This window comes from Elephantulus edwardii, unplaced genomic scaffold, assembly GCF_000299155.1.
Source record: "Elephantulus edwardii isolate Elephantulus edwardi_28Jun2011 unplaced genomic scaffold, EleEdw1.0 scaffold00036, whole genome shotgun sequence".
NCBI lineage: Eukaryota > Metazoa > Chordata > Mammalia > Macroscelidea > Macroscelididae > Elephantulus > Elephantulus edwardii.
Genome location: NW_006399786.1, coordinates 8,283,286 through 8,299,403, shown reverse-complemented (window position 1 = coordinate 8,299,403; position 16,118 = coordinate 8,283,286). Strand labels below are relative to the sequence as shown.

At 36.6% G+C, this 16,118-nt stretch overlaps 1 protein-coding gene across 1 annotated transcript in view; it reads right to left on the bottom strand.

Annotated features, from left to right (window-relative positions):
* The window catches only part of VWA8 (von Willebrand factor A domain containing 8), a 519,526-nt gene that overhangs the window by 408,039 nt on the left and 95,369 nt on the right, over window positions 1-16,118 (bottom strand). The window contains exons 5-9 of the mRNA XM_006884567.1: window positions 14,391-14,558; window positions 12,736-12,900; window positions 12,111-12,160; window positions 6,367-6,475; window positions 4,186-4,290 (exon numbers count right to left, since the gene is read on the bottom strand). Coding sequence (XP_006884629.1) covers window positions 4,186-4,290; window positions 6,367-6,475; window positions 12,111-12,160; window positions 12,736-12,900; window positions 14,391-14,558 — 597 coding nt within the window. The remainder of the gene's footprint in view (window positions 1-4,185; window positions 4,291-6,366; window positions 6,476-12,110; window positions 12,161-12,735; window positions 12,901-14,390; window positions 14,559-16,118) is intronic.

Genomic DNA, 16,118 nt, shown 5'->3' with positions numbered 1-16,118 from the left:
AAGGAGTGAAAGCCCAGAATCCCTGTGAATGTTCCTTGAAACTAATAAAATTTAATAATAATAAAAAAAAGAAAGAAAAAATTGAAGAAACAAAACAAAAAAAAAAGTTGCAAATAGAAATACCACTGCAAGTAGAAATACCATTTGACTCAGCAATTTCAATACTGGGAATATACCCTACAGAAACCATAACTGCCACCCAAGCAGATATATGTACACCCATGTTTATTGCAGTTTGTTGCACAATAGCAAAGAGGTGGAAACAACCTAAGTGCAAGGAGAGACCAGTGCTTGGGAGGGTGAAGGGACAGAGAAAGAGAGAAAGATCATCGATGAGATGGATTGATACAGTGATGGGTGTGATGAAGGTAGGTGTGTCAGAGACAAAAAAGCTCGCACAGGATGGAGCAGGTTTCAGGGCTGTTGTACGTACATAAGGTCGCTATCATTCTCACATGACTCAATGACACATAACAACAACAACAACATGGCAATCTAGATCAGAAAATAATGTTAATCAACATAAATTACTCTGTGTACATATATGTATACGAATATGTATGTGTATACATATATATACACTTAATTGATTTTCTATTATATTAAATCAGTATTTTAGCCACTAGATCAACATTTTTTGAAAAATCAACATTATTAATCATAACTTTCGGAATTATTTAGAGATTTGTAACATTTTGTTCATCTGTGAATATAATTTGAAATAATATTTTGGGGGAATATTGAGAAGCTTAGAATAATAAACACGCTTCAGAATTTTTCCCAGATCATTTATCAAAAAATTCTATCAATTAGCAGATTGTTCCATTCTTAAAGGAAAAAATTAACAATTAAGTCTGGTTGTATGTATCAGTGTCAAGATTTAATCAAGCTCAGACAAATAGACCTAAACCTTCACCTAACTATGTATCAATTACTTAAAAACAAATTATTACTCAAAAAAACCCTAAGCAGTTTTTCATTGAATTAGTTAAAGCATAACACTTGTTGCTTTGGGAAAATCAGCTGCTAATGAGCTCTCTCTAAAGTGCTAAGGAACAATGCTATCAGTTTAAAGACATATCAATGGAGTAGCTAAGTTAACAAATAAAGGGCTAGACTCAAAGTTCACAGCCAACAGCACAACTTTGAATGTGTGTTGCTCTCAATGCTGCTGTTGTTGTGTGCTGTAGATTTGGAACAGACCCATTGCTGACCCTCCCGCAGGTTTTCAGAGATAGTTAATTGCATGAGAGAAGAATGCCCTACCTTCTTCCATGGAATAGCTGCTGGAGTCAAACTATATGCCTTTGGAATTGCAGTACAGCTTCTTACCACTAGTCCACCAGAGCTCTTACTGTTATTAGTTCTAACAATCACACAGTCCCACAACTTAAGGTTCCACAGTTTATTTACTATTTCTCTTCCTCCATTCTCCCATTACAGGGCCTTTTTTTCACATTCTGTTTAGCATTCTGGATCACTTAAATTTTAGAAATTCAAGTCTGATCCAATTTTGGTCTGCTATCTATGACTGAACTGATTCAAACCAGTTCAAAGACCTGGTAAAAATCCAATATTGCTTCATTTTATCATGGCAGTTCATAATAATTTCTTCCTCCCTGGGTGTCTATGAACTTTGAGAAACAATGATAGCTATAGTTACAAAAAGGCTTCAGGTCTTTTGTTCACAGGGTCGCTATGAGTCATGCTCGAGTTGACAGCAACGAACAACAACAATTATAAAAATGAGAATTTCATTATGTTTAATGATACCACTATAAAGTTTTCCATTTTACAATATGCTTTTATGTTTTTCATGTTAGCCATTTAAATTAAAGGAGATGGACTTTTAACTTAGTGTTAAATATTGACTTTTTAAATACTTCTAACTGAAATAATTCCACTTACAAGAAATTTACAATGCACTGCAGTACAGAGAATACCTGTTACACTCTCCAGCTGTTAACATTTTACTATTTTTGCACCTTCCTTCCTACAGTCACTCCGACACAAACACACACACATACACTCAAATACCTAATAGTCTTTCTTCCTTGACAACTATTTGAGAGCAAGCTGAATATACAATGTTCAGTTGTTCCTAACATTTCAGCATATATTTCCCGAAAACAAGTATGTTGGCCAAGACAACCACCAAACAGCTTCTGACCACATTAATTATCTAAACCTGAAAACAACATTGATACACCACCACTTGATAATCTGCCAATTATAGTCACATTTTGCCATGTGTATCAACAATGTCACTTTTTCACATGTGGTCCAGGATCCAATCCAGGAACATTGGTATAGTTAGCTGTCATATCTATTCAGGCTCCTTCAACTTGGAACTGTTCTTCAGTTTTTCTCTGCCTTTTGTTCACTCACAGTTCTATAGAATTCAGATCTTTTATTCTATAAAATGTCTCCAATCTAGGCCTCTAGTAAAGTCCTCATAGCAACATTCACACCATGAATTCTAAGTGGGTACACTTCTGAAATGATTCAGTTTCATGGTGTAACAGTCAACAACATCTAGTGTCAATCTGTCCCGCCACCTGGGCAAGGTGGTAGGCACTATGAAAATAGCATTGTATTTGTAGGAGAAATTCTGAGATTATAGTAACCTCCTGCTTCTTATAATCTCACCAGTGTTAATATCTTTTTCATTGTGACAGCTGCCAAATGATTATTTTTTTCCAAAATTTGTTTTGTATTTATTAGTTAAGTACGTTAACTAATGACAAGTTTTTCCCTCTCTCTCTGATGTATTTATTTATTCATGGGTTCCTATCTTATTCACAGTATTATAATCAATAATTATAATTATTTTTTGATGCTCAAATTGTTCTAGATTTGGGGAAAGAGGAGCCACTTTTGAGTTGACTCCTGTGTCATGGTGACAGGTTATTTGTTGAACATTTCCTTACTTTCTGTACAAGAAATCCAAGGCCCATCTTGTATATGCCCTGCCCTAAACCTTAGATTAAATCTTCTTTCAACGAATTCAATTCATTTCAGAGTAGCACAGCACTTAGAAAAAGAATATCCATCCAAGTACTTGATTACAATCATTGTTACTAGGGTGTCATTGTTATCAGATCCTTCCAAGAGGTAGAAAATGTGTATGAATGCATGTGTATGTGTACCTACTTTCTATATGTATGTTTTTTCTTTTTACTACTCCTATATGTACATACATTTATATATTATAGATCTCATGAACATATTGAAATTTCTATTTTTCAGTGTCTGTGAAACATCTATCTCTTTATACATACTTTTTATTTTTATTAATTTTAATAAACATTTACAGAGATTTTGGATTTCCATTCATTCACTGCTGCACTTTTCTCCCTGTCCACCCCTCCCCACCAGTTCGCTCCTCTCTTTGAAAAGAAAAAAAAATTCCTTCATTGGTATACAACTCCTCCATCCCCCCACCCCCACACCGAGTACACTTCTCTGCAATATATGATTATGTATACGTATTTCTTAAAAACAAAACATGCCATTATTTCTAATTGCTACCCAACAACTCAGTATTCTTTGTTTTTTCTCTTTCAATGTTTATAAATCTGTCTTCCAATAAAAAGATCAATCTCATCCACAATATTGTCATTTATTTGTTCAACTGTTTCCTCATTTGTTCAATGTAACCAATCTCCCTACCACATCAGCTATCTCTGTGCTCATGCTCAATCACTATTTCCTTATCACTGGAACTAGAGAAAGAAGAGATAGGAACATGAGAAGGGATAGGAAAGAAGAAAAGAAAAAAGGGCTGTAAAAGGAATTCAGATACTCACTTTTTAAAGTCTCTTTTATTTTAGTTAAGGTTTACAAAGAGATTGGTTTCATTCATGCATGCATACTTTTCCTTCATCCTCACCCAATTCTCCTTGTAAGGCTATTAACTGTCATACAAATGATCTCTCATCATTCATTCCTTTCAGGTGGTTCTACTTTTCACCCACTGAATGGAAAGAGAAACTATGGTACATTCTACACAATGAAAAGCTATGGAGCATTGAAAATAATGAATTAGTAAAACACTACACAATGTGAATGAGTCTCAAAGACATTACACTGAGTGAAATAGTAAGCCACTATTATAATAATAGGATCAAGAAGGGGTCAGGCAGGAATTTGAGAGAAGAGTTGGCAAAGAATGAAGATTCTTACTTTCAAAACACCTTCCACAGCCATCTTTCCTTCATGTCCTAGCAATATCGTATATGGGTAAAGCCATTGGATTGCATGTTTGATTGACATCATAGGAAAGGAATCCTAATAAAAAGCAAAACCATATGAGGAAAATTACAATAATCAGAAGACATTTTCTCTGAAATTCCCATATTAAAATATCCTTATTAAAATATTAAAATACCCTTCTGAAAAATAACCAATAGGTTTCTGAAATTTTCCATAAGTCTACAGAAACAAATGTTGGTTCTTTTTCCTTCATGCTCCACTTCTTTCCCTGGACACTCTTACTTATTTCCCGTTTTCAGCTACTATCCATGTAGTGATAGACCTCACCTCTCTGTTTCTAATTATGATTTTTCTACTCATACCCAAATATCATCATATCCTTTTTAACTCCAAATCTGAATTAATTTCATCTACATTCACCACATCTCACAATCACAAAGTTAAAAAGGTTGATTAGACTAAAATATATCCCTAAATCTAATTACTCTCTTTCATCTGTTCATTCTCCTACAAAGAGAATAATGGTAGCGAAAAGTAGGGAAACTTTAATATGAACTATCTACTAGCTCATATAGTGGAAGTACTGTTGATATTCTGTGGAATATGATAATGAACTTCTTATTATGTAAAATAATGTCCTAATTCTCAAATGATGCATTGTAAGATATTTAAGGGTGGAGAATGCAATTTATTATCAAAAGGCTCTGGAGGGAAGGGGCAGAAAGAGAGCAAATGTGGCAACAAGCAATAATTGGTGGCTGTGGGTAAAGTGAGTTATGGTCATCTTTTTCAGAAGACCACACTAGCATGTTGTGCTGCTCGCTAGAAGACATCCTTGAACTCCTGGAGTCTCTTCAACAGGCCAGATAATGTCTAGGTAGTAAGCCCCATGTGGTGACCATTATTCAGTGTTATTCTCTATGAAAGCTTTGAACCCCTTTCTTCAAGTTTAGACAATTCTGAGTATAATTTACACTGCAGTATATTTCTACATGATCAGGCTAAGATCTTTGGAATCTGAGATTACATATATGCCTCACACACATATCAAGTCTGTAAGCTCATAAGGGTTCAAAACATGCCGAGTCTCTGAATAGTATGTTGCTATTTTTGTTATGTGCCATAGAGTCACCTGCAACCCAAAGCTACCCTATGTACAGCAGCTCTGACTTGCCCTGTCCTGAGCCAGTCTCACTAATTCTGACATACCATTGCCCCAGTTACTGTGTCAATCCATTTCATCCAGGGTCATCTTCTCCTGTGCTGTCCTTCCAAGAACTGGTCTCCTGGGCCCATGCCCAAAGTATGTGAGACTGAGCTTCAGAAGCCTAGCCTCCAAGGAGAAACTTGCTTTCACCCTCTCTAAGACAGAATGCTTTGTTTTCTCGGTGGTCCATGGTGTATGTTCAAGACTCTTTTCCAGTACCACAATTTGAAGGCATCGATTCTTCTGTCTCCTTAGTCACTGTCTAGCTCTCTGATGCATAGCAAGGAATTGCGAAGACCATGGCTTGGAACAGGAGCACCTTCGTCTCTAGATCGACACTGTTGCTTTTTAGTACTCTGGAGAGGTCCCTGACAGCAGATTTTCCCGAGTGCAATTAATCTTTTGATTTCCTGACTGCTGGTTTCAAGAGTGTTGACTATAGAGCCAAGCAAACTGAAGCTGTTTACTCATCGTTATCCTGTGTTGTTGATTGCCTTGAGCCAAGCATTATAGCGAGCCTATGAACAAAAGGCCTGAAGCCCCTCTACAACTTTATCAAAGTTCACAGTTTCTGGAGGCATATTGTTTAGGAAGTGGTATGAAAATCTCAGCTCCCCTGTATTAAGTTTCAACAATTCTGAGTATAATTTACACTGAAGAATATTTCTACAGGATCAGGTTAAAGCCTTTCTCCTCTCTTTGGAATCTGAGATTGCATATTTGCCTGTCACACACCTCCCAACTCTATAAACACATAAGGTTTCAAAACATGCCCTGGGTCTCTGAATAGTATACTGCACTTTACAGCAAATTCATCTCAGGCTTTGCACCATTTTCAGAGAATAAGACAAAGTAAGCTGAAATGATTACTCATCAATGATTATTTTTCATATGTTCTTTTGGTGTATTTGTATATTTCAGCCATTAGTTTATTTTATACATACCAGGATTTGAACAGCAGCTGGTAAACTATCTAAAGGAAAATCTGGAAGTCCAAGAGTGGAAGATTCTTGGGAACATAGGGTAGTGGCAAAGGACAATAGCTGAGAAACCCTAAAGAGAAAAGATATTGCATTTTTATTTTAATAGTACTTTTGCTGTTTTTTTTAAAACAGTTTTTGTGTGTTTTCACGAAAATAAATATAACAAGATCTTTAACAAGTTAACAATTCCCAATATATAATTCAATAGCATTGATTTCATCCTTAATGTTTTGTAATTTTTATTGCCATCTTTTTCCATGTTATTCCACCACTATTAACATAACTTCAATGTCCCAAAGCAAAAACTTCCCCTTTGTCATTCTTTCCATTTCTAACAATCACTAATAATCTTTGCTTATTTCATATAACTAAAAGCATATAAAATTTATTTTCTGGTGACAGACTTATTTCACTCAGTATGGTGTTTACATAGTCTCATCTTTACATTTTAGTCCATGAATTTTATCGTTTTCATTTTCACATTTAGGTCTTTGATCCTTCTGAATTGGGTCTTATGTATGATGTGAGGTCTGGCTTCTGATTCATCATTCTGCATGTGAAAATCCAATTTTCCCCAGCACCATTTGTTGAAAAAGACCCCGGGTGACAAGTAGTAAAATTGGCTACTAACCTCAAAGTTGGTAGCTTGAACCCCCCCCGCCGCCGCCCCCAGTAAGTCTGAAGGAGAAAAATGAGGCTGTCTATTTCTATGAAGATTTACCATTTTGGAAACCATATGAGGTAATTCTATTCCATCCTCCAGGGTCACTATGAAGGAAATCAATATAACGGCAGTGCAGGATTTTTGGTTTCTTGAAAAAACTCTTCTTTCCACACTAAATAATTTGGCACCCTGGTTAAAAACTGGTTGCTAATAGTCATGTAGATTTGGTTGTGTATTCTCAATGATATTCCATTGGTGAGTCGCAGGTGACTCAACAGCACATAACAACAACAAACAACAATGTGTTTATCATCAGTATCTGGTATCAGTAGTACCAGGTTATGTGATTCTTAAGGCTTTTTATTATGTTCAGCACAAGAGAGGAAGACCCTCGATGAGAGGGATTGAATCAGTGACTGGGGCAACAGAGGTGACTGGGGCAATAGAGGTAGGTACGTCAGAGACAATAAGATTAGTACAGGATAGAGCAGGATTTAGGGCTGTTGTACCTAGAGTTGCTTTGAATCGCAAGCAACCCATTGGCACATAACAACAACAACTGATCTTTCTTCAAGACTGCTTCAGCTATTTTGGGTGTCCTCGCCCTTCCATTTAGTAGATTTAAAATATATAAATTTGTTTTAAATATACCTAAAATAGAGGGTCAAGGACTGCAGCCTTCCAATATGGATTGAGGCTCACTGTCAAGAAGACAAAGATTCTCACCACTGGAACAATTGGCAGCAACAGGATGGATGGTGAAGAGATTCAGATTGTTCACAGCTTTAGTTTGCTTGACTCCACAGTCAACACTCTTGGCACCAGCAGCCAGGAAATGAAAAGGCACATTGCCACGGGAAAGTCTGCTGTTAGGGACCTCTCCAAAGTACTGAAGAGCAATGGTGTCTCTCTGGAGACTAAGGTGTGTCTCATACAGGCCATGGTCTTCGCAATCACTTGTTATGCATCAGAGAGTTGGACAATGACCAAGGAGGATAGAAGGAGAATTGATGCCTTTGAGCTGTGGTGCTGGAGAAGAGTATTGAGAGTACCATGGGCTGCTAGGAAAACAAACAGATTTGTCCTGGAAAGGGTTAAACTGGGTGGCTCCTTGGAGGCAAGGATTCTGAGGCTTCGTCTAACATACTTTGAACATGCTGTGAGGAGAGACCGGTCCTTGGAGACGGACATCATGCTTGGGAGGGTGGAGGGACAGCGCAGGAGGGGAAGGCCCTCTATGAGGTGGATTGATTCCGTGACTGGGATAATCGGGATGGGAGTGTCAGAGACAGTGCGATTGGCACAGGACAGAGTAGAGTTTAGGGCTGTTGTACATAGGGTCTCTATGAGTTGCAAGCGACTTGACGGCCCACAACAACAACAACATTATTAAAATCCTAAGAAACAACAGTTCTGTTTCATATTAACCTCACTTAAAATCCAGAAACGTATTCAATATCTGGGTATGTTTTCTAAATATGTCAAAATTTGTGAAGTTTCTCATAATCTAGCTAAGTTCTCCATTGTCAGCCTTATGTCCTAGCTCTCCAAATCCTAAACAAAAACTTGAAGAACTTAAAGTACTAGGAGCTTTTTATTGCTTTACCAATAAGCTATATATAAATGTTCATGTCCCAGGCCTTTATAAAAAGCTCTCCCTGTTATTTGAATGTAATGAGTTAACTTACCAACTCATGGTCCACTCATGACTATCTTATAAACAAGTTGAAATCTTGTCTTATTCTGTGTCATTCTCACAACTTCTACCACGCTCAAATTCACTGTTACAAGTCACTGTGTCAATCCACTGCACTGAAGATCTTTTTCTTTTTCCAGTGTGAGGCCATTTCCCCAAGAACTGACCCTTCCTGTCACTGCCCAAAGTATGTGAGACAACAATTCACCATCCTTGCCTCTAAGGAATACTACCATTGCCCTACCTCTGAGAGTTCTTTGCTTTTTTGGAAGTCTATGGTATAGTCATCGATACTCATTGACTATACCACACTCATCGACAATCCCACAATTCAAAGGTATCAATTTTTCTTCAGTCTCCCTTATTCACTGTCCAACTTTCAATTATAAATGAAGCAACTGAAAATATTGTAGCTTAAGTCAGTTGCCCCTTAGTCTTTGAACCTTGACCTTTGTTCTTTAGCACTTAAAGGTGTCCTGAATAGCAGGCTAGCCCAAAGCAGTAAGTCCTCTGATTTGTTCATCTTCTTTTTTAAGTCTTCTGATTTCTTGACTGCTATTACCATGGAGTAAGTGGATCTCTTCCAGTCAGTATGCCAGGTGACTGTCTTCCAAATTTCTTGGTATAGACTAGTGAGCAAACCTTGCACTGCATCTGTTTATTGAAAGACCTCAATTGGTATTACATCAACTCTTTGAACCTTATAATTTGGAATGCCTTCAGTGAAGCTTGAACTTCTTCCTTTCTTGGCATTGGTTCTTGATCATGTGCTAAGTCCTGAAATGGTTCGGTGCAAACCAATGTTTTTTGGTACAGTGACTGTGTGTTTCTTCCATCTTCCTTTGATGTTTCCTGCATCATTCAAGATTTTTATCCATAGAATCGTTTAGTACTGCAACTTGAAGCTTGAATTTTTCAGTTCTTTCAACTTAAGAAACGCTAAGAAAGCTCTTCCCCCTTAGTTTTCTAACTCTATGTATATTTCAACTTCAAGTTGCAGTACTAAACTTATACTTTGTTGCTGCCATTTGAAATCTTCTGTTCACCTCTTTTTGGCCTCCCTATGTTCTACTGCAATTCTTAGTGCCTTCTGACTGACATCCATTTTGGCGTGGGGTTTGTTTTGTTTTGTTTTTCACTCTTGTCTTTGTAATGATAATTTGTTTTATTTATGGATAATAACCTTGATTGTTGTTGTGAAGCGGCATCGAGTCGCAGGTGACTCATAGCGACCCTATGAAGAGTCCTCGATGCTGTGGTGCCTTTCAACTTCTCTCCAGGTTCATAGGGTTTCTGGAGGCAAACTATTATGGAAGTGGATGCTACTCCTCCTTCTAAGAATAACCTTGATACTACATCACAATTCATCCAGTCTATTCTTGAAATAGTTCAATGCATCAAATCTATTCTTGAGATGATTTTTGGATTCAGGTGAGACAGATTCAAGGTCATATTGTGGTTATCATGAACTTCTTTTCCTTTTCTTCAATTTGAATCTCATCTTGCACATGAGTTGATGATCTGTTACACAGTCCGTCCCTGGCCTTGTTTGTTATTGATGTTGTTAGGTGCCACTGAGTTGACTATGACTCAACTAGGAACAACAGATCTGAATCTTCCACTAACCTGCACCATCCTCACAATCTCTATCATGCCCAAGCCAGTTATGCAGCACCTGTGTCAATCCATCAGGTTGAGGGTCTTCCTCTCTTTCTCTGACCCTCCACATTATCCAGCATGATTTCACTCTCCAAGGATTGGTTCCTCCTGAGAATATGCCCAAAGTAAGTGAGATAAAATTTCATCATGCTTGTCACTAAGGGACACTTTGATTGCACTTACTTCAATACACATTTGTTTATTCTTCAGGCAATCCACAGGATATTCAATACTTTTCCCAACACCACAATTCAAAGGCATCAATTCTTCTTTGGTCTTCTTTATTCATTATCCAACTTTCAGATGCATAGGAAGCAGTTGAAAAAGTAAGGGCTTGAATCAGGTATGTTGTTGTCTGATACCGTCGAGTTGTAGACAACTCATAGTGACCCTATGAATGAACGGCCTGAGCACTGTTCGTACATAGAGTTTCCGGAAGCAAGCCATTTCGGAAGTGGATGCCACTCCCGCTTCCAGTGAATCAGGTATACCTTAGTCTATAAACAGACTTCCTTGCTTTTTTGTATTTTGGAGACGTCCTTAACAGCAGTTTTTCCCAATGTAAGACATCTTTTGATTTGCTGACTATTGCTACCATGAGTATTGACTATAGATCCAAGTAAAAATTAAATCATTGACAACTGGAATCTTTTCGTTATCTGTTATGATGATATCTATTAGTGCAGTGGTTAAGATTTTTTTGTTTTACTGATGTTGAAGTGTAACCCACATTGAAGGCTGTAGTCTTTAGCCTTATTTAGACTTGTTAATATTGAGCTTCTCCATCAACTCCACAAATGTAGTCCATCTGATTCCTGTGTAGTACATCAGAAGAGGTCCATGGGTAGAGCCACCATTTGTGTTTTAAAAAAAGATATTTGCAATGAATAAATCATTGATTGCACAAAATTCAATTATTCAATCTCTAACAAAATGTGGAAACTATAAAAAAATATAATTAATATCACATGCTAGTAAAATATTGCTGAATATTATTAATGGCCGGAGCAGTACACCAACAGAAAACTGCCACAAATGAAATGTGCAAACATTTGCAGTTAGAAAACCAAAAGAGGAGAATACACTTATCATTTCTCAAGCTGAAAGAATTGAAGAATAAGCTCAAGCTTTGAATAGCAATAGTGAAGGATTCTATAAAAAAATTAATGAATGATACAAGAAGTATTAAGGGAAGATGGAAAGAATACACAGAATCACATACTATGAAGTAATTGGTTACTAATAAACCTTTTCATAAAGTAGCTTATGATCAAGAACCAATGTTAAAAGAAGAAGTCCAGCCACATAGAAGGCATTGGTAAATAAAGCAGAATATTTTTATGTTGTTGTAATTAAATACTTTATCTGGAAAAATCTTCATTCTTTAGAAATAATCTCAAGTGTTTTTGTGAAACCCTTATAAAGTCTCAACAAGCAACCAAAACTTGGAAACGATGAGTGTTTTATATTGTTTTATACTAAAGTATTAACTTTATCTTTCAACTGTACTACTAAATCTTAGATTTCTTGCTGTCAAAGATACCTTATTAATCCTATCACAAGAATTTGCTCAAGATCCTAATTCTGAAAAATTCTTCAAAGAACAGTTGTTGAATGAATAAATGGGTAAAACAAACTCAAAGTAAGAGTACAGATATTTATAATAAATGAAGCTGGTATACTTACTTCTCAGCAGGAACATTGGCTCCCACAGAATATAGCAGCTTAATTTGGTCCTAAAATAACAAAAATACATCAAATGGGTTAATAAATAAGATAAGAGATGCTATAAAGGTATGATTGAACCTTTTAATTCAACAGATACAGTGGTCACAACAATGGCCCAAACACAGCAATGACTACAAGGACCAGAAAGTGTAAACAGGGAGGGACCCAATTCTGGTAATTAAGAAGTCAGATTTTAAAAAATTCTTTCTTGATATATGGCAGTCTCTAAATCAAAAGGCAACTTAAAAGCAAACAAACAACCAAAAAAAAGAAACCACCTTGCTGACTACTAATTTTTCTTCTTTGTTTCCAAAGGTTTTCTTTATTTCCACTATTAAGATAGAATATTTTTAAAATAAAGTGATATTTTAAAAACAACACAATTGCTCATTACAATTAGAATAATAGGGTGGTATTTTGGTGGTTTTGGGGTTTTTTTAATTTTTATTTTATTATTTTTATGTGTGTGTACCGTCAAATCAGATCTGACTGGTTCAGGAGGAGATTGTCCCTCCTTCCTCGGCAGAGCATTGTTTTTTGTTTTGTTTTGTTTTTTAAATCAATTCGACTTCTTCCTACTTACCCTAAAGGGTAGATAATAAATATCTCTGGCTTGAAATCGAGAACGGAGAGGGGGATCTAAGGGATTTCCAGCATACTTGGGTACTGGCAAGCCCAAGGCGATCACGCGGAAATTTTCACTAACACGCACAATCTTCCAAGCATCCAATTCTGTTTTAGTATGATCCTAAAAAAGTACAAGACATCCACATTACAGTACAAATAATACAGATAAACTGTGAAAGCAACCAGTCTAAGTTCCATCTAAGGCTAACCCAATCTCTGTGCCTCTCTGGTACTTCAAACCCCTCAGTGACTCCTTGGTAGGAAGACAATCTCCTCCCATGTGATTTAGAATCTCAGGAATCCACATAAGGATGAGCTAGGAGATGCTTTTGATTCAAAGGCAATGAAGGTTTGGGTTTTTTAAAATTATATCTGAATGGTATCCTCTTTATCGATCTCCTAAAGACAATTACTGTGCAATAAAAATATCATTTAGAAACTCCCCAAAAACAGTAAAGAAACAAATTGGTAAAAGGCTGGATAAAAAATATGTGCACCACAGGACTCAAAAAGACATACTATGACTCTGCCAGCCAAGGAATATAATTTCAGTAAGCCCTTCTGGTGTCATTTATCATTTAGTGTCTAGTATTATGAATAGTGTTCTTTTATCAGTACCCTGAGAGGAATTCTGAAGCCTAGCACATAGATCTTCTGCTTAAAACTTGCAACCAATTTAGGGAACTAAAATTAGCACTTATACTTCTCCAAAGAGTAATGTGAGAGAGAACCAATCAGAGAATTTAGAGGCAAAGCAATCAATGAATGAATGCCGGAAAAGTCAGAGAGTGTTCCAGAGGGGGTAAAGTTTAAGCTGAATAAACAAAGGCTGACTATCTTCCTTTCATTTGAAAATATACAGGAGCTCCTGTTTTTTGAAGAATATCATATTCTCTCATCACTGTTTTCTTTATAGATACTTGTATCACATTTTCTTGCACTTACCATTCAAGAAATAGTGAGCACCTACCACATAGCAGGCATTATTCTAGGAGCCTGCGATAACTGCAGTGACAAAAGCTTCTACCCTTGTAAAATTTATATTCTAGTAGAGGGTCAAACTCTGGTGGCCTAGTGGTAAGAAGCTGTGCTGCAATCCTGAAGGCACAAAGTTCAAATCCACCAGCTGCCCTGTAGGAGAATATGGGTAATCTCCTCCCAAGTGAGGTAATTGTGTCTGAAAATCCACTACAAGGACAGCCACAGGTTGGTTCTGACTTGATGGTACTTAAACAGAACAAGAGAGTGTAAAATTGGACACTGTATCTGCAATACCTAGCATTGTCTAGCAGCTATTAGGCTTTTAATAAATAGTTGTTGAAACAAAGAAGAGTAGAGAAAAAAAGACATAAGAAAGTAGAGGGAAAGGGGGGGGAAGGAGAAGAGCTGGAAAGAGAGGGGGGAAAAGGACATTAAAACCCTAGAAGTATACAATGTGATCTACAAACAGAAGAGCCTAGAAAACTGCAAACTCCTAACTGTAAAGTCAGCAATTTGCCAGAGAAGAGTTACCCGATCTCAGTCCTCATTCAGATAGAACCACATTTTACACAGCAAAATGCCACTACACTCAGCTCAACCCTAAGGGCAGTGCAGTTTTTCTTCTCTTACCTTGAGAAGTTTGTCGTAACGCTCAGCGGACATCAGGAAGCGCCCATCTTCAAGCTGCATCTCCCTATTTTCCAGCAAGTTGTTCAGAACAGGCAGGACATTCCTCTCTGCCTTTTCCAAACCTTCCAAAACCAGAGTTCTGCCCTTGGTGGCTGCACGAACTGCACACTGTTCCCAAGAAAGACAACAGCAAAATGAGACTAATAAAGATGATGGAGCAGAGACAAATTTTACTTGTAATGAAAATTAAATGTATAGTTCTTATCATAGGAACTACGAATCAGGAAAGTTAGGTCCTATAACTTGATTCCACTTCATTTGCCTATATGACTTTGGGCAAGAGGATTTTAAGCTGTTCTTTCTTTAACATGACGAGATTGAAAGAATAACTACAAAGGGTTTTTTCAAAGGTAGCATTTTAAATTATAAGCCCATTGAGGTAGAAAACAAACAAAGCTACCTTTGAATAGGTAGCAGAATTAAGCAAGGAAACAGATCACTTAACTATAAAAGAAAAATTAAGATGATACCTGCTCCACTGATCCCATGAACATCCTGTGAGGATTAGATAAACTGGATGAGAGTGTTTGGAGACTAAATGGTTTGTAAACAAGAATCACCATCAGAATGAATTTAGGTATAATATGATTTTTAATGTGGACAATATTACATATGTATAAAACAGAAAAGTTTCATGTTTCATATTTGTTTATGAAATTGAGTATAACCATAGTCTTATAAGTATTCCAAATAAAACTTAAAGTTACCAATGTAGAAAATCAGGCCCAAAATGTAAGAGGGAAAAAAATTATAATACAAAAGTTTCTAAGATGTGGAAAAGCACACATGCAACAATAACCTTCAACTGGTAAATTCTGAACAAAATATGTTTAAAAAAAAAATAAAAACAACCAAACTAAAAAACTACTTGTTGGTTAAAATCCATGGGGAAAAAATATTTAACTATTATCCTACTGCATTCAACAAAGGGCAGAGCATGAACACTGCTACATTTATTTTACCTCTCCTTAAAATTCTCCTTTTTTGGGCTATACAATGGTATATTCACTTAGGAAACTTTTTCTTCTGCTTCTCTCTTACAGCAAGTAATTCCCAGAATTAAATTCCTGTTTGCAGCACTTTTTATCATATAAAGTCATCTTAGAATGATGCAGAATAAGTAATGACGGAGAGTAAGTAATCTCATTCAGTCACAAAGTTTGAACCTCCTTGCTAGCAACTTCTCAATTTCAAGGTCGCCTCTATGTTTTAGAATAATGCAATCCAATCAAACAAATGTCCATAACCAAAGTTAATAAGCACTTCCATCCCATTATATTTCCCTCTCCTACCCTACCTACGTGGGAGAACACATTGGATTTCCCTTAAAATACTGTCTTCCTTTTTATCCTTTGCATTTCTCATCCATTCACTTAATCACTGTGTTCTGATGATTGAATCTTATCAATGTTTCTTAAACTTATCCTTTTCTATTTTCCCTCTAGGTGAGGGGCTTCTAATCTGCCGTATCCCTTCATTACCTGAATTTATCAACCTCTCCTTCTGTGAAAACTAGGCCAGGAGCTGATTGTGGAACAGACCACCAAACTACTCATATGCAAATTCAAGCTAAAGCTGAGGAAAATTAAACTAAATCCGAGGCAACCAAAATATGACTTTGAGTCTATCCCACCTGAATTTCAGAACCATCTCAGGAACAGATTTGAG